Source organism: Excalfactoria chinensis, chromosome 32 (genome assembly GCF_039878825.1).
Source record: "Excalfactoria chinensis isolate bCotChi1 chromosome 32, bCotChi1.hap2, whole genome shotgun sequence".
Lineage (NCBI taxonomy): Eukaryota > Metazoa > Chordata > Aves > Galliformes > Phasianidae > Excalfactoria > Excalfactoria chinensis.
Genome location: NC_092856.1, coordinates 429,207 through 449,015, shown reverse-complemented (window position 1 = coordinate 449,015; position 19,809 = coordinate 429,207). Strand labels below are relative to the sequence as shown.

The window sequence follows — 19,809 nt, the reverse complement described above, 5'->3', positions numbered from 1 at the left end:
TATTGAGACCCACTTTAACCCCACTGAGACCCACCTTAACCCCATTCAGACCCACCTTAACCCCATTCAGACCCACCTTAACCCCAATGAGACCCACTTTAACCCCATTGAGACCCACCTTAACCCCATTGAGACCCACCTTAACCCCATTCAGACCCACCTTAACCCCAATGAGACCCACCTTAACCCATTCAGACCCACCTTAACCCCAATGAGACCCACCTTAACCCCATTGAGACCCACTTTAACCCCACTGAGACCCACCTTAACCCCATTGAGACCCACTTTAACCCCATTGAGACCCACCTTAACCCCATTTAAGACCCACTTTAACCCCCATTAAGACCCACTTTAACCCCATTCAGACCCACCTTAACCCCATTGAGACCCACTTTAACCCATTTAGACCCACTTTAACCCCATTAAGACCCACCTTAACCCCATTCAGACCCACCTTAAACCCCACCTGAGACCCACCTTAACCCCCATTGAGACCCACCTTAACCCCACTGAGACCCACCTTAACCCCCATTCAGACCCACTTTAACCCCATTGAGACCCACCTTAAACCCCATTGAGACCCACCTTAACCCCATTCAGACCCACCTTAACCCCATTGAGACCCACCTTAACCCCATTGAGACCCACCCTTAACCCCATTGAGACCCACCTTAACCCATTGAGACCCACCTTAACCCCATAGAGGCGCTGGCAGAGCCGGAGCTGTGCTACATCCTGGATGGGATCCTGTTCCTTTATGGCATCGCTCTCACCGTCCTTTACTGTCGCCTCAAGGTGAGCCCCCCCCCCCAATATAAGCTCATAGACCCCCCCCCACCCCCATTCTCTCATTATGGGGGGTCTCCTCCTTTTATTCCCCCCCCCCCTCACTGTTATTTATGGGTCCGGGGGGGGAAATTTGGGGCTGTTTCTCTTGTTTCCTGAAGTTTGTGACTCGGCGGGTGATGCAGGAGACGGACAAGAAGGTGGAGGCCTTTGTATCTATAGTGGGGGGGGCACAAAGGGGGGGGGTCCTTTATATTGGGGGGGGCTATAAAGGGTGGGGGGGGTCCTTTATATCTATATTGGGGTTCATAAAGGGTGGGGGGTCCTTTAAATCTATATTGAGGGACATAAAGGGTGGGGGGTCCTTTATCACTATATTGGGGTTCAATCAGTTTCTCTTTCTCTTTGCAGCCAGAAGAAGGGATCTACACTGTGAGTCAGCCCCAGCAATGGGGGGGGGGAGTTATGGGGGGGGTGGGGGGGAGATATGGGGTTGGGAGGAGTTATAGGGTGGGGGGTTGGAGTTATGGGGTGGGGGGGTGGAGATATGGGGTGGGGGGGGTGAGGTTATCGGTTGGGGGGTGGAGTTATGGGGTGGGGGTGGGTGGAGTTATGGGGTGAGGGGTGTGAGGATATGGGGGTGGGGGGGTGGAGCTATAGGGTGGGGGGGTGGAGTTATGGGGTGGGGGGGTGGAGTTATGGGGTGGGGGGGGTGAGGTTATAGGGTGGGGGGGTGGAGTTATAGGGTGGGGGGGTGGAGTTTATGGGGTGGGGGGTGGAGATATAGGGTGGGGGGGGGTGAGGTTATGGGGTGGGGGGGGTGGAGATATGGGGTTTTGGGGGTGGTGGCATTATGGGGCTGGGCTGAGCCCATGGTCCCCATCCCCTTTTGGGGGGGGGCTGTATGGCTGGGTTATGTATTTCCCCCCCCCCCCCCTTCCCCACTTTTTGCCCCCCCATCCCTTTGGGTGCCTCCATCCTATTGGGTACCCCCAGCAACGCCCCCCCACACCCCCACCCCATAGGCACCATTTTGGTGGGATTATGCCACTTTGGGGGGTGGGGGGGGGGTCCAGTTTGTGACCCCCCCCCCCCCTTTTAACCCCCCCCTTTGGTCCATAGGGGCTGAGCACGGAGCACCAGGAGACCTATGAAATGCTGCAGCACAAACCCTGAGCCTGGACCCCCCCCCCCCCCATTAAATTCCTGCTTATGGGGCAGAACCGGAGCTTTTCCTGCCCAATAAAAGGAGCTTTTCAGCCCCATTCGGGGTCTGGGTTGAGCTGCTTTGAGGCCCCATGGGGATGGGGGGGGGGGGGGGGGGTGAAGGTGCCCCCCCCTCCCCACTTTGCTTCTGTCCCATTGTTCCATTAAGGCTGCAGGAACTGGGGCTGAAGGGGCTGAATGTCACTTGGGGGGGGGGGGGGGGGTGGAGTTATGGGGTGGGGGGTGGAGTTATGGGGTGGGGGCTGAGATTATGGGGTGGGGGGGGTGGAGATATGGGGTGGGGGGGGGAGTTATGGGGTGGGGGGGGTGAGGTTATGGGGTGGGGGGGTGGAGTTATGGGGTGGGGGGGGTGGAGTTATGGGGTGGGGGGTGGAGTTATGGGGTGGGGGGGGTGAGGTTATGGGGTGGGGGGGTGGAGATATGGGGTGAGGGGGTGAGGTTATGGGGGGGGGTGGAGATATGGGGTGAGGGGGTGGAGCTATAGGGTGGGGGGGTGGAGATATGGGGGGGTGGAGTTATGGGGTGGAGGGGTGGAGTTATGGGGTGGAGGGGTGGAGTTATGGGGTGGGGGGGTGGAGTTATGGGGTGGGGGGGGTGGAGCTATAGGGTGGGGGGGGGTGGAGATATGGAGTGGGGGGGTGGAGTTATGGGGTGGGGTGGTGGAGTTATGGGGTGGCGGGTGGAGTTATGGGGTGGGGGGGGGTGAGGTTATGGGGTGGGGGGGTGGAGAGTATGGGGTGGGGGGGGTGGAGTTATAGGGTGGGGGGGTGGAGTTATGGGGTGGGGGGGGGTGGAGATATGGGGTGGGGGGTGGAGTTATGGGGTGGGGGGAGTTATGGGGTGGGGGGGTGGAGTTATGGGGTGGGGGGGTGGAGTTATGGGGGGGTGGAGTTATAGGGTGGGGGGGTGGAGTTATTGGTGGAGTTATGGGGTGGGAGGGTGGAGTTATGGGGGTGGGGGGGGATGGAGATATGGAGTGGGGGGGTGAGGTTATGGGGTGGGGGGGGTGAGGTTATGGGGGGGGTGGGAGTTATGGGGTGGGGGGATGAAGTTATGGGGTGGGGGGGGTAGAGATATGGAGTGGGGGGGTGAGGTTATGGGGGGGGGTGGAGATATGGGGTGGGGGGGGGTGAGGTTATGGGGTGGGGGGTGAAGTTATAGGGTGGGGGGTGGAGATATGGGGTGGGGGGGTGGAGCTATAGGGTGGGGGGGTGGAGATATGGGGTGGGGTGGGTGGAGTTATGGGGGGGTGGAGTTATGGGGTGGGGGGGGGTGAGGTTATGGGTGTGGGGGGGTGGAGATATGGGGGGGGTGGAGTTATGGGGTGGGGGAGGTGGAGCTATAGGGTGGGGGGGTGGAGATATGGGGTGGGGGGGTGGAGATATGGGGTGGGGGGGGTGGAGTTATGGGGTGGGGGGGTGGAGATATGGGGTGGGGGGGGTGAGGTTATGGGGTGGGGGGGGTGGAGATATGGGGGTGGGGGGGTGAGGTTATGGGGTGGGGGGGGGTGGAGATATGGGGTGGGGGGGGAGTTATGGGGTGGGGGGGTGGAGATATGGGGTGGGGGGGTGGAGTTATGGGGTGGGGGGGGGTGGGGATATGGGGTGGGGGGTGGAGTTATGGGGTTTTGGGGTGGAGATATGGGATGGGGGTGAGGTTATGGGGTGGGGGGGGAGAGGTTTATGGGGGGGGGTGGAGATATGGGGTGGGGAGGGTGAGGTTATGGGGTGGGGGGGGATGGAGTTATGGGGTGGGGGGGTGGAGTTATGGGGGGGGTGGAGTTATGGGGTGGGGGGTGGAGATATGGGGTGGGGGGGTGAGGTTATGGGGTGGGGGGGTGGAGTTATGGGGGGGTGGAGATATGGAGTGGGGGGGGGTGGAGTTATGGGGTGAGGAAGTGTGAGGATATGGGGTGGGGGGGTGAGGTTATGGGGTGGGGGGGGTGGAGATATGGGGTGGGGGGGGGTGGAGTTATGGGGTGGGGGTGATTTTGGGTTTAAAAGCCGCCATTTTGGGGGTGGGGGGGGGCCAAGTTTATTGGCAGATGTTCTCATAACCATCACTCGGGGGTCGTTGCAGCCGGGGGGGGGGCAGCGCTGCGTAGGTGACATCGGCTCCTTGTGGGGCAGGTCGGCCCCATAGCGACACACCTGGAGGGAGGAAATAATGGGGCCGGTTTGTCTTTGGGGGGTCAATGGATCCTATAGGTTCCCCCCCCCCCCCCTTATTTCCAGCCTCTACTCACCCCCCCTTTGCTCTGTGATGGTGACGGTGGAATACAGCACGTCCTCAGAGCCCAGCAGCACTACAAGGGGATCAAAGGACCCCCCCACCCCATTTTGCATGGGGGGGGGGACAACAGTGACCCCCCCCCCCCCCCCCCCCCCATTCCAAGGGCTGCCACTCACCGTTGCTGTATTCGGGATCCGATGGCTCCGTGCTGAGGGGTGGGGAGGGGAGGGAGCAGGAGGGGCTGAGGGGTCCCTGGGGGGGGGGGGGGGGGGTAAATGGGGGTAAATAATGGAGGTGGGGGGTAAATGGGGGTAAATAATGGAGGGGGGGGTAAATAATGGAGGTGGGGGGTAAATAGGGGGTAAATAATGGAGGCGGGGGGTAAATGGGGGTAAATAATGGAGGTGGGGGGTAAATAATGGAGGGGGGGGGTAAATGGGGGTAAATAATGGAGGTGGGGGGTAAATGGATGTAAAGAATGGAGGGGGGGGGGTAAATAGGGGTAAATAATGGAGGGGGGGGTAAATGGGGGTAAATAATGGAGGTGGGGGGGTAAATAATGGAGGTGTGGGGTAAATGGGGGTAAATAATGGAGGTGGGGGGGTAAATAATGGAGGGGGGGGTAAATGGGGGTAAATAATGGAGGCGGGGGGGAAAAGGGGGGTAAATAATGGAGGGGGGGGTAAATGGGGATAAATAATGGAGGGGGGGGGGTAAATGGGGGTAAATAATGGAGGGGGGGGGTAAATGGGGGGTAAATAATGGAGGCGGGGGGTAAATAGGGGTAAATAATGGAGGGGGGGGGTAAATGGGGGTAAATAATGGAGGGGGGGGTAAATAATGGAGGTGGGGGGTAAATGGGGGTAAATAATGGAGGTGGGGGGTAAATGGGGGTAAATAATGGAGGTGGGGGGTAAATGGGGGTAAATAATGGAGGTGTGGGGTAAATGGGGGTAAATAATGGAGGGGGGGGTAAATGGGGGTAAATAATGGAGGTGGGGGGGAAATGGGGGTAAATAATGGAGGTGGGGGGGGGGTAAATAATGGAGGTGGGGGGTAAATGGGGGTAAATAATGGAGGGGGGGTGTGGGGGGGGGGGTCTCTGATGCACCCACCTGTGCTGGGTCCGGGTGGGGAAGGGATGGGGGGGACAATGAGGGTCCCGTGGGGGCAGCCCCCCATTGGCCACCGTGGGGGGGTCACTGCGACGACGACGGCGCCAGAAGAGCCAGAATAAGATGGAGATGGGAACAGACAGCAGCAGGGGGGGGAGCAGACCTAGAGCCACGGCTGGGGGGGGGTATAGGGGGATATAGGGGGGATATGGGGGGATATGGGGGGATATAGGGGGATATAGGGGGGGTATAGGGGGGATGTAGGGGGATATAGGGGGATATAGGGGGGGTATAGGGTTAGGGTTAGGGTTAGGGTTAGGGATATGGGTGGATATAGGGGGGATATGGGGGGATATGGAGGGGACATGGGGGACATAGAAGGGACACAGGGGGGACATAGAGGGGACACAGAGGGGATATAGAGGGGACATGGAGGGGACACAGGGGGCATAGGGGACACAGATGGGATGTAGAGGGGACATGGAGGGGATATGGAGGGGACACAGGGGGGACACAAAGGGGACATGGAGGGGACACAGAGGGGACATGGAAGGGATACAGAGGGGATATAGAGGGGACATAGAGGGGACACAGAGGGGACACAGAGGGGACACAGAGGGGACATAGAGGGAAACAAGGGACATGGGGGACATAGATGGGACGTGGAGGGGACATAGAAGGGACACGGGGGGTACGGAGGGGACATGGAGGGGACATGGGGGGGCACAGAAGGGACATGGAGGGGATACAATGGGAACACAGAGGGGACACAGAGGGGACATGGAAGGGACACAGAGGGGGTATAGAGGGGACATGGAGGGGACACAGGGGGCATAGGGGACACAGATGGGATGTAGAGGGGACATGGAGGGGATATGGAGGGGACACAGAGGGGACATGGAGGGGACATGGAGGGGACACAGAGGGGACATGGAAGGGATACAGAGAGGACATAGAGGGGACATAGAGGGAAACAAGGGACATGGGGGACATAGATGGGACGTGGAGGGGACATAGAAGGGACACAGGGTATGGAGGGGACATGGAAGGGACATGGGGGGGCACAGAAGGGACATGGAGGGGATACAATGGGAACACAGAGGGGACACAGAGGGGATATGGAAGGGACACAGGGGATATAGAGGGGACATGGAGGGGACACAGGGGGCATAGGGGACACTGATGGGATGTAGAGGGGACATGGAGGGGACATGGAAGGGACACAGAGGGGACACAAAGGGGACATGGAGGGGACACAGAGGGGACATGGAAGGGACACAGAGAGGACACAGAGGGGACATAGAGGGAAACAAGGGACATGGGGGACATAGATGGGACGTGGAGGGGACATAGAAGGGACACAGAGGGGATATAGAGGGGACATGGAGGGGACAAAGGGGGGACATGGAGGGGACACGGGGGGGCACAGAAGGGACATGGAGGGGATACAATGGGAACACAGAGGGGACACAGAGGGGATATGGAAGGGACACAGAGGGGATATAGAGGGGACATGGAAGGGACACAGAGGGGACATGGAGGGGACACAGGGGGCATAGGGGACACAGATGGGATGTAGAGGGGACATGGAGGGGATATGGAGGGGACACAGAGGGGACACAAAGGGGACATGGAGGGGACACAGGGGGGACATAGAGGGGATATGGAAGGGACACAGAGGGGATATAGAGGGGACATGGTAGGGACACAGGGGGCATAGGGGACACAGATGGGATGTAGAGGGGACATGGAGGGGACATGGAGGGGCCGATATGTCTCAGCCCAGGCTGCAATAGCCCCGAGGCCGCGTCCCCCCGCCCCTCACCTGGTACCCGCTGCTGCTGCCATCGCCGCCGTCTGACCACCAGCATCAGCTCGGGGCTCCGTGCCCGGAACACGCGCTGGGCCCCCAACCCATTGCTGGCCACGCACCGATAAACGCCCGCCTGCTCCTCTCCCAGCAGCTCCAGCTTCAGTGCGGAGCCCCCGCTCAGCTCCCGGCCGTCCCGCAGCCACGTGAAGCCCAGCGGCTCCGTCCCCGTCCGCACGGAGCAGTTCAGTGTCAGCCCCGCTCCTTCCTGCACTGCCAGCTCCGCTCCAAACACCTCCAGCCCGTCCGCTGTAATGCTGCCGTTGTGCACCGGCACTGCGGGAAGGGCCGGGGGTCAGTGGGTCAGTCAGTGGGTCGGTGGGTTGGTCAGTGGGTCAGTGGGTCAGTCAGTGGGTCAGTGGGTCGGTCAGTGGGTTGGTGGGTAGGTCAGTGGGTCAGTGGGTTGGTCAGTGGGTCAGTGGGTCAGTAGGTTGATGGGTCAGTGGGTCAGTGGGTCAGTCAGTGGGTCGGTGGGTTGGTCAGTGGGTCAGTGGGTTGGTCAGTGGGTCAGTGGGTTGGTGGCTCAGTGGGTCGGTCAATGGGTCAGTGGGTCGGTCAGTGGGTCAGTGGGTCGGTCAGTGGGTCAGTGGGTCAGTCAGGGGGTTGGTGGGTTGGTCAGTGGGTCAGTGGGTTGGTCAGTGGGTCAGTGGGTTGGTGGCTCAGTGGGTCGGTCAATGGGTCAGTGGGTCGGTCAGTGGGTCAGTGGGTCGGTCAGTGGGTCAGTGGGTCAGTCAGGGGGTTGGTGGGTTGGTCAGTGGGTCAGTGGGTCAGTCAGTGGGTCAGTAGGTTGATGGGTCAGTCAATGGGTCAGTGGGTTGATGGGTTGATGGGTCAGTCAGTGGGTTGGTGGGTTGGTGGGTCAGTCAATGGGTCAGTGGGTCAGTCAGTGGGTCGGTGGGTTGATGGGTCAGTCAGTGGGTCAGTGGGTCAGTCAGTGGGTCAGTGGGTCAGTCAGTGGGTTGGTGGGTCAGTCAGTGGGTCAGTGGGTTGGTCAGTGGGTCAGTGGGTCAGTCAGTGGGTCAGTGGGTCAGTCAGTGGGTCAGTGGGTCGGTCAGTGGGTCAGTCAATGGGTCAGTGGGTCAGTCAGTGGGTCGGTGGGTTGGTCAGTGGGTCAGTAGGTTGATGGGTCAGTGGGTCAGTCAGTGGGTTGGTGGGTAGGTCAGTGGGTCAGTGGGTCAGTGGGTTGGTCAGTGGGTTGGTCAGTGGGTCAGTGGGTCGGTGGGTCAGTAGGTTGATTTATCAGTGGGTCAATGGGTCGGTGGGTCATTCAGTGGGTCAGTAGGTTGATGGGTCAGTGGGTTGGTGGGTCAGTCAGTGGGTCAGTGGGTCAGTCAGTGGGTCGGTGGGTTGGTCAGTGGGTCAGTGGGTCAGTCAATGGGTCAGTGGGTTGGTCAGTGGGTCAGTGGGTCAGTCAGTGGGTCAGTGGGTTGGTCAGTGGGTCAGTGGGTCAGTCAGTGGGTCAGTGGGTCAGTCAGTGGGTCGGTGGGTTGGTCAGTGGGTCAGTGGGTTGGTCAGTGGGTCAGTGGGTCGGTGGGTCAGTAGGTTGATTTATCAGTGGGTCAATGGGTCGGTGGGTCATTCAGTGGGTCAGTAGGTTGATGGGTCAGTGGGTCAGTGGGTCAGTCAGTGGGTCAGTGGGTTGGTCAGTGGGTCAGTGGGTCAGTCAATGGGTCAATGGGTCAGTGGGTCAGTGGGTCAGTGGGTCAGTAGGTTGATTTATCAGTGGGTCAATGGGTCGGTGGGTCATTCAGTGGGTCAGTAGGTTGATGGGTCAGTGGGTTGGTGGGTCAGTCAATGGGTCAGTGGGTCAGTCAGTGGGTTGGTGGGTCAGTGGGTCAGTCAATGGGTCAGTGGGTTGGTGGGTTGGTCAGTGGGTCAGTGGGTCAGTCAATGGGTCAGTGGGTCGGTCAGTGGGTTGGTGGGTCAGTGGGTCAGTCAATGGGTCAGTGGGTTGGTGGGTCAGTCAATGGGTCAGTGGGTCAGTGGGTTGGTCAGTGGGTCAGTGGGTCAGTCAATGGGTCAGTGGGTTGGTCAGTGGGTCAGTGGGTCAGTCAGTGGGTCAGTGGGTTGGTCAGTGGGTCAGTAGGTTGATGGGTCAGTGGGTCAGTGGGTCAGTCAGTGGGTCAGTAGGTTGATGGGTCAGTCAGTGGGTCAGTGGGTTGATGGGTCAGTGGGTCAGTCACTGGGTCAGTGGGTCAGTGGGTTGATGGGTCAGTGGGTCAGTCACTGGGTCAGTGGGTCAGTGGGTTGATGGGTCAGTGGGTCAGTCAGTGGGTCAGTGGGTCAGTCAGTGGGTCGGTGGGTCAATGGGTCAGTGGGTCAGTCAGTGGGTCAGTCAATGGGTCAGTCAATGGGTCAGTGGGTCAGTCAGTGGGTCGGTGGGTCAATGGGTCTGTGGGTCAGTAAATGGGTCAGTGGGTCAGTCAGTGGGTTGGTGGGTCAGTGGGTCAGTCAGTGGGTTGGTGGGTCAATGGGTCAGTGGGTCAGTCAGTGGGTCAGTCAGTGGGTCAGTCAATGGGTCAGTGGGTCAGTCAGTGGGTCAGTGGGTCAGTCAGTGGGTCGGTGGGTCAATGGGTCTGTGGGTCAGTAAATGGGTCAGTGGGTCAGTAAATGGGTCAGTGGGTCAGTAAATGGGTCTGTGGGTCAGTAAATGGGTCAGTGGGTCAGTCAGTGGGTTGGTGGGTCATTCAGTGGGTCAGTGGGTCAGTCAATGGGTCAGTGGGTCAATCAGTGGGTCAATGGGTCAGTGGGTCAGTGGGTCAGTCAGTGGGTCGGTGGGTCAATGGGTCAGTGGGTCAGTCAGTGGGTCAGTGTGTCGGTGGGTCAGTGTCTGTGTCGGTGCTGGTAGTGAAGGGACGGGGCGGCGCTGAGCTCACCCACGATGGCCACGCTGTGCTGCGGGCTGCTGGCCGTGCTGGCGCCATTGCTGGCCTCGCAGTGGTAGCGGTCACTGTCCTCCAGCTGCGTTGCCTGCAGCTCGTAGCGCTGCCCCGTGCCCAGCCAACCCGGCCGGGTCTGTCGGTACCAGGTGAAGGAAAGCGGAGCGGAACCATCCGCCACAGCACAGGGCAGAACCAGGCGGGAACCTTCCAGAACATGAGCTCCGGGGGGATCAGCCTGAAGGGAGACCCCCCCTACGGGCACCCCTGGGTGGGGGGAGAGGGGATACAGGTTTGGGTGGGGTGGGATGGAGGAGATGGGATGGGATGGAATGGGATGGATGGGATGGGATGGGATGGATTGGAATGGGATGGGATGGGATGGGATGGGATGGGATGGGATGGGATGGGATGGGATGGGATGGGATGGGATGGGATGGGGGAGATAAGATGGGATGGGATGAAAGGGCAATGGATGGAATGGAATGGAATGGAATGGAATGGAATGGAATGGAATGGAATGGAATGGAATGGAATGGAATGGAATGGAATGGAATGGAGGAGATAGGATGGAAAGGGGTGGGCTAGGTTAGGGGAGATGGGATGGGATGGGATGGGATGGAGGAGATGGGATGGGATTGAAGGGATGGGATGAAGGAGATGGGATGTGATGGAATAGAGGAGGTGGGCTGAGAATGTATAGATTGGGATGGGATGGGATTGAGGGGATGGACTGGGATGGGACTAAGGGGGATGGGATGGGAAGGGATAGGGGGAGATGGGATGGAATGGGATAGGATGGGGGTGATGGGGTGGGGGTGATGAGATGGGATGGAATGGGATAGGATGGGGGTGATGGAATGGGATGGAATGGGATGGGATGGATGGGGTGGGATGGGATGGGATTGAGAGGATGGACTGAGATGGGTTGGGGGAGATCCGATGGGAAAGGATAGGGGGAGATGGGATGGGATGGGGGTGATGGGATGGAATGGGATGGGTTGGAGGGGATGGGATGGAATGGAATGGATTTGAGGAGGTGGGATGGAATGGGATGGGATGGGATGGGATGGGATGGGATGGGATGGGATGGGATGGGATGGGATGGGATGGGATGGGATGGGATGGGATGGGATGGGATGGGATGGGATGGGATGGGATGGGATGGGATGGGATGGATGGGATGGAGGAGATGGATGGGAACTGATGGGATGAATGAATTGGAATGGTAATGGGATGGGATGGGATGGATTGGGGTGGGATGGGATGGGATGGGATGGATGGGATGGGATGGGATGGGATGGGATGGGAACTGATGGGATGGAATGGATTGGAATGGAATGGAATGGGGGAGATGGGATGAACTGGGATGGAATGGAGGAGGTGGGCTGAGAATGTATAGATTGGGATGAGATGGGAATGGATGGGATTGAGGGGATGGGATGGGATGGTTTGGGGGGGATGGGATGGAATGGAATGGATTTGGGGAGGTGGGATGGAATAGGATGTGGTGGGTTGGGGGAGATGGGATGGAATGGGATGGGATGATGGGATGATGGGATGGTGATGAGATGGGATGGGATGGGATGGGATGGGATGGGATGGGATGGGATGGGATGGGATGGGATGGGATGGGATGGGATGGGATGGGATGGGGATGGGATGGGGATGGGATGGGATGGGATGGGATGGGATGGGATGGGGATGGGATGGCGATGGGATGGGATGGGATGGGATGGGATGGGAGGGGATGGGATGGGATGGGATGGGAGGGGATGGGATGTGATGGGATGGGATGGGATGGGGATGGGATGGGATGGGATGGGATGGGATGGGATGGGATGGGATGGGATGGGATGGGATGGGATGGGAGGGGATGGGATGTGATGGGATGGGATGGGATGGATGAGATGGGATGGGATGGGATGGGATGGTGATGAGATGGGATGGGATGGGATGGGATGGGATGGGATGGGATGGATGAGATGGGATGGGATGGGATGGGATGGGATGGGATGGGATGGGATGGGATGGGATGGGATGGGATGGGATGGGATGGGATGGGATGGGATGGATGGGATGGGATGGATGAGATGGGATGGGATGGGATGGGATGGGATGGGATGGGATGGGATGGGATGGGATGGGATGGGATGGGATGGGATGGATTGGAATGGGATGGAATGGGGGAGATAGAATGGGATGGGATGGGATGGGATGGGATGGGATGGGATGGGATGGGATGGTGAGAGCAGAGTAGGGGACAAGTTGAAGAGCACCAGGGAACGGATGGGAATTGGGGGATGAACGGAGAGACCCAATAGGGTTGTGGAAGGTGTGGGGCGTGGAGGATGTGGGGCACAATGCAAAGCCCTGCAGTGGGATGTGGGGAGCGAGGAAGCAAAGTGAGGAGCTGAAAGCAGATGGGGAACCTGGGAACGGGCGGAGGGAACAAGGGCAGAGAGAGGAACACAGATCGGGGTGGGGGGGTCCATGGGGTCTGGGGGGACCTATATATGGTGACCCCATATATAGTGACCCCATAAATGGCGACCCCATATATAGTGACCCCATATATAGTGACCCCATAGATGGTGACCCCACAGATGGTGACCCATAGATGCTGACCCCATATATATTGACCCCATAGATGCTGACCCCATATATAGTGACCCCATATATAGTGACCCCATAGATGGTGACCCATAGATGGTGACCCCATAGATGGTGACCTATAGATGGTGACCCCATAAATGGTGACCCCATATATAGTGACCCCATATATAGTGACCCCATAGATGGTGACCCATAGATGGTGACCCCATAGATGGTGACCCATAAATGGTGACCCCATAAATGGTGACCCCATAAATGGTGACCCCATATATAGTGACCCCATATATAGTGACCCCATAGATGGTGACCCCATAGATGGTGACCCCATAGATGGTGACCTATAGATGGTGACCCCATAAATGGTGACCCCATATATAGTGACCTCACAGATGGTGACACCATAGATAATGACCCATAGATGCTGACCCCATAGATGGTGACCCCACAGATGGTGACCCATAGATGCTGACCCCATATATATTGACCCCATAGATGCTGACCCCATAGATGGTGACCCCATAGATGGTGACCCATAAATGGTGACCCCATAAATGGTGACCCCATATATAGTGACCCCATATATAGTGACCCCATAGATGGTGACCCATAGATGGTGACCCATAAATGGTGACCTATAGATGGTGACCCATATATATTGACCCCATAGATGCTGACCCCATAAATGGTGACCCCATATATAGTGACCTCACAGATGGTGACCCCACAGATGGTGACCCATAGATGCTAACCCCATAGATGGTGACCCCACAGATGGTGACCCATAGATGCTGACCCCATATATATTGACCCCATAGATGCTGACCCCATAGATGGTGACCCCATAGATGGTGACCCCATAAATGGTGACCCCATAAATGGTGACCCCATATATAGTGACCCCATAGATGGTGACCCCATAAATGGTGACCCCATATATAGTGACCCCATATATAGTGACCCCATAGATGGTGACCCCATAAATGGTGACCCCATAAATGGTGACCCCATATATAGTGACCCCATATATAGTGACCCCATAGATGGTGACCCATAGATGGTGACCTCATAGATGGTGACCCATAGATGGTGACCCATAAATGGTGACCTATAGATGGTGACCCCATAAATGGTGACCCCATATATAGTGACCCCATAGATGGTGACCCATAGATGGTGACCTCATAGATGGTGACCCATAGATGGTGACCCATAAATGGTGACCTATAGATGGTGACCCCATAAATGGTGACCCCATATATAGTGACCCCATAGATGGTGACCCATAAATGGTGACCTATAGATGGTGACCCATATATATTGACCCCATAGATGCTGACCCCATAGATGGTGACCCCACAGATGGTGACCCATAGATGCTGACCCCATATATATTGACCCCATAGATGCTGACCCCATAGATGCTGCCCCCCGTCCCAAAGCCGCTCCCTGCTCACCTCGCACCATCCAGTTGCTTTTGGAGGAGGTGGCCCACCCTGGGCTGAAGGGATGCACGTGGGCTGAGCAGTGATAGGAGCCGTTGTGCTGCTGCTTCGCTGGGGGCAGCTGCACTTTGTCCTCGTGTCCTTCCTGCAGCAGCTTCCCCTCACGCTGCTGATCCTGGTGTTCTTGGTTCTGCAACGCAGGGATAATGCGTCGCCTTCCAGCACCGCATGGACCGGAACCTGCAGCAGCAGCCAGGCTGCAAGAGAAGGGGGAGGGAGAGCACTGGGATGCATCAACATGCAATGGGATGCATCAATACACACTGGGATGCACCAACATACACTGGGATGCACCAACATACATTGGGATGCACCAATATACATTGAGATGCATCAATACGCACTGGGATGCACCCATCAACATGCACTGGGATGCACCAACATATATTGGGATGCACCAGCATGCACTGGGATGCATCAGTGTGCACTGGGATGCACCAATATACGTTGGAATGCACCAACATGTATTGGGATGCACCAACATGCATTGGGATGCATCAACATACATTGGGATGCACCAATATGCTATGGGATGCATCAACTGCACTGGGATGCATCAATACGCACTGTGATGCACCCATCAACATGCACTGGGATGCATCAACATGCACTGGGATGCATCAGTACACACTGGGATGCACCAACATGCACCAGGATGCACCCAATGTGCATTGGGATGCACCAATATACACTGGGATGCACCAACATGCACCAGGATGCACCAATATGCACCAGGATGCACCCAATGTGCATTGGGATGCACCAACATACATTGGGATACACCAGCATGCACTGGGATGCACCAACATTGGGATGCACCAACATACATTGGGATGCACCAACATGCATTGGGATGCATCAACTGCACTGGGATGCACCAACATGCATTGGGATGCATCAACATACATTGGGATGCACCAACATGCACCAGGATGCACCAATATGCATTGGGGATGCATCAACATGCATTGGGATGCACCAATATGCACTGGGATGCATCAATACACACTGGGATGCACCAACATACATTGGGATGCACCAACATACATTGGGATGCACCAACATGCACTGGGATGCATCAGTGTGCACTGGGATGCACCAATATACGTTGGAATGCACCAACATGCACTGGGATGCATCAGTGTGCACCAGGATGCACCAATATACGTTGGAATGCACCAACATACACTGGGATGCATCAATACACACTGGGATGCACCAATATGCACCAGGATGCACCCAATGTGCATTGGGATGCACCAACATACATTGGGATACACCAGCATGCACTGGGATGCACCAACATTGGGATGCACCAACATACATTGGGATGCATCAACTGCACTGGGATGCATCAGTGTGCACTGGGGATGCACCAACATACATTGGGGTGCACCAATATACACTGGGATGCACCAACATGCACCAGGATGCACCAACATGCGTTGGGATGCACCAACATACATTGGGATGCACCAACATGCACTGGGATGCATCAGTGTGCACTGGGGATGCACCAACATACATTGGGATGCACCAACATACATTGGGATGCACCAATACACACTGGGATGCATCAACATGCACCAGGATGCACCAATATGCATTGGGGATGCATCAACATGCATTGGGATGCATCAACATGCACTGGGACGCACCAACATGCACTGGGATGCATCAATACACACTGGGATGCACCAACATGCACTGGGATGCACCAACATATATTGGGATGCACCAACATGCACTGGGATGCATCAGTATGCACTGGGATGCACCAATATACACTGGGATGCATCAACATGCATTGAGATGCATCAACATGCACTGGGATGCACCAACATACACTGGGATGCACCAACACGCACCAGGATGCACCAACATGCGTTGGGATGCACCAACATGCACTGGGATGCACCAACATTGGGATGCACCAATATACATTGGGATGCATCAACATACATTGGGATGCACCAACATGCACTGGGATGCATCAATACACACTGGGATGCACCAATATACACTGGGATGCACCAACATGCACCAGGATGCACCCAATGTGCATTGGGATGCACCAACATACATTGGGATGCATCAACTGCACTGGGATGCATCAGTGTGCACTGGGGATGCACCAACATACATTGGGATGCACCAACATTGGGATGCACCAACATGCACTGGGATGCATCAATACGCACTGGGATGCACCACCATGCACCAGGATGCACCAACATTGGGATGCACCAACCTGCACCGGGATGCACCAACATACATTGGGATGCACCAACATTGGGATGCATCAACATGCATTGAGATGCATCAACATACACTGGGATGCACCAACACGCACCAGGATGCACCAACATGCCTTAGGATGCACCAGCACACCCTGGATGCACCAACATGCACTAGGATGCACCAGCACACCCTGGATGCACCAACATGCATTGGGATGCACCAATACACCCTGGCTGCACGCAGGGTGGCAAAGGCTGAGCATCCCCCCCTCCCCCCCTCTCTGAGCACCCACAGGTGCCCCCATCTGCCCCTCACCATCAGACACAGTGACACTGAGGGCGGTGCTGAGCGCGGAGCCCCGTGTCCTGCCCTGGAAGCTGCGCTTCCCTTTGTCGCTCAGCGCCACGTGCAGCTGGTTGGACGCCGTGTCCCCCCACGGCCGCCGGTTCTTGTACCAGCTGGTGAAGCTGCTCCCAATGGGAAACACGCAGCTCAGGGTCAATGTCTGCCCTTGGAATTGGGGGGTCCAGGGGGGGTCCATGATCAGCTGGGGGGGCTGGGAGCCTGAAAAGAACAAGGGGGGGGGGGGGGGGGGACAGCAACGTGGTGGGGTATGAGGGGTAATATGGGGCAATGTGGGGCAATGTGGGGCAATGTGGGGCAATGTGGGGCTGGGGACTCACCAACGAGGCTGAGGAGATGAGCTGGGGGGAGAGAGAGAGAATGTGCTGTGGCTGTGGCTGTGGGGCTGCTGTCAGCACAGTGTCCCTGCCCCACGCTGTGCCCCACACAATGGGGTTGGGGTGGGGATGTCCCCATAGTGGCTGGGGGATCCCAGGGGACCCCGCTGCATCACAGCCACCCACATCCGGCCCCCCCCAGGGCTGTGCATGGCAATGGGGCTCCTCTCCCCACCCCATGGCGCCATCCCCATGGCCCCACATCCAGCCCCACATCCCCATGGCCCCACATCCCTACACCCCCATGGCCTTCCTCCCCACCTCCCCACCCCCACAGCCCCACATCTGGCCCCACATCCAGCCCCACATCTCTATGGTCCTCATCCCCACCTCCCCATCTCCCCATCCCCATGGCCCCACATCCAGCCCCACATCCCCATGGCCTTCCTCCCCATCTCCCCATCCCCACAGCCCCACATCTGGCCCCACATCCAGCCCCACATCCCTATGGCCCTCATCCCCATCTCCCCATCCCCACAGCCCCACATCTGGCCCCACATCCCCATGGCCTTCCTCCCCACTTCCCCATCCCTATAGCCCCACATCCATCACCACATCCAGCCCCACATCCCTATGGCCTTCCTCCCCATCTCCCCATCCCCATGGCCCCACATCTGGCCCCACATCCCTATGGCCCTCATCCCCATCTCCCCATCCCCACATCCCCATGGCCCTCCTCCCCACCTCCCCACCCCCACAGCCCCACATCCATCCCCACATCCCAATGGCCTTCCTCCCCACCTCCCCATCCCCACAGCCCCACATCTGGCCCCACATCCAGCCCCACATCCCTATGGCCCTCATCCCCATCTCCCCATCCCCACAGCCCCACATCTGGCCCCACATCCCCATGGCCTTCCTCCCCACTTCCCCATCCCTATAGCCCCACATCCATCACCACATCCAGCCCCACATCCCTATGGCCTTCCTCCCCATCTCCCCATCCCCATGGCCCCACATCTGGCCCCACATCCCTATGGCCCTCATCCCCATCTCCCCATCCCCACATCCCCATGGCCCTCCTCCCCATCTCCCCACCCCCACAGCCCCATATCCATCCCCACATCCCCATGGCCCTCCTCCCCACTTCCCCATCCCCACAGCCCCACATCTGGCCCCACATCCAGCCCCACATCCCTGTGGCCCTCATCCCCATTTCCTCATCCCCACATCCCCACATCCCTATGGCCTTCCTCCCCACTTCCCCATCCCCATAGCCCCACATCCATCCCCACATCCATCCCCACATCCATCCCCACATCCAGCCCCACACCCCCATGTCCCTCCTCCCCACCTCCCCACCCCCCATGGCCCCCCACCCACCCCCCCATCTCTGTGCCTGCTGCCCCCTGGCCCAGTGGGGATGTGGGACACGTAGACAACAGGGACGTGGGGACAGAGGAACCTACACCCCCCCATCTCCTCCCCAACCCCGACCCCGACCACAAGGCACAAATCCCCCCCTGCCCCCCATCCCCCCCATGCTCTCACCCCACAGCAGCAGCTCCGAGCTCCTCACCATCCCCGGCAGCTTCAATGTGATTTGAGGAGAAAAGAGGAAGGAAACGGCAACATCTCCATCCCCTTCACACCTCCCCACCCCCCCCATGCGATGCCATTGCCCCACACACAGACCTACAGGTGGGAGGGGGATGGGGACGGAGTGGGGCACAGAACCGGGATGGGGAGGGATGGGGGTGGAGATGGGAATGAATAGGGACATGGGGATGAATGGGGACATGGGAATGAATGGGGACATGGGAATGAATGGGGACATGGGAATGAATGGGGACATGGGGATGAATGGGGACATGGGGATGAATGGGGACATGGGGGTGGAAATGGGGACATGGGAATGAATGGGGACATGGGGATGAATGGGGACATGGGGGTGGAAATGGGGACATGGGGATGAATGGGGACATGGGGATGAATGGGGACATGGGGGTGGAAATGGGGACATGGGAATGAATGGGGACATGGGAATGAATGGGGACATGGGGGTGGGAATGGGGACATGGGGATGAATGGGGACATGGGGGTGGAAATGGGGACATGGGAATGAATGGGGACATGGGGATGAATGGGGACATGGGAATGAATGGGGACATGGGGATGAATGGGGACATGGGGATGAATGGGGACATGGGGATGAATGGGGACATGGGGATGAATGGGGACATGGGGATGGGAATGGGGACATGGGAATGAATGGGGACATGGGGATGAATGGGGACATGGGGGTGGGAATGGGGACATGGGGATGAATGGGGACATGGGGATGAATGGGGACATGGGGGTGGGGGGACATGGGAATGAATGGGGACATGGGGATGAATGGGGACATGGGGATGAATGGGGACATGGGAATGAATGGGGACATGGGAATGAATGGGGACATGGGGATGAATGGGGACATGGGGGTGGGGGGGGATTGGGATGGGAAGGATGGGGTCAGGAACAGGGATGGGGCCAAAGACAGGGATGGTGACTGGGCTGGGCACAGGGATGGAGGCAGCACAAATAGCTCCTCAGACACGGGGGCTCCTCCAGCCCTTCCCCCCATTTGGGGGCTCTCGGGCCCCTCATTGATCCCCCTCA

General features: G+C 57.9%; 2 protein-coding genes across 2 annotated transcripts in view; one reads left to right on the top strand and one right to left on the bottom strand.

Annotated features, from left to right (window-relative positions):
• Positions 1–1,975, top strand: part of FCER1G (Fc epsilon receptor Ig) — a 7,860-nt gene extending 5,885 nt beyond the window's left edge. The window contains exons 2-5 of the mRNA XM_072358615.1: positions 704–795; positions 948–986; positions 1,198–1,218; positions 1,909–1,975. Coding sequence (XP_072214716.1) covers positions 704–795; positions 948–986; positions 1,198–1,218; positions 1,909–1,962 — 206 coding nt within the window. The 3' untranslated portion in view covers positions 1,963–1,975. The remainder of the gene's footprint in view (positions 1–703; positions 796–947; positions 987–1,197; positions 1,219–1,908) is intronic.
• A 2,072-nt stretch (positions 1,976–4,047) lies between these two features.
• Positions 4,048–18,730, bottom strand: LOC140263604 (Fc receptor-like protein 3). The gene is given in 12 exon segments (XM_072358614.1): positions 4,048–4,163; positions 4,259–4,318; positions 4,422–4,469; positions 4,472–4,494; positions 5,361–5,535; positions 7,186–7,506; positions 10,107–10,376; positions 14,180–14,329; positions 14,332–14,424; positions 16,784–17,032; positions 17,152–17,172; positions 18,700–18,730. Coding segments are annotated over 12 exon segments (1,557 nt in total).
• Positions 18,731–19,809: the final 1,079 nt, after the last annotated feature.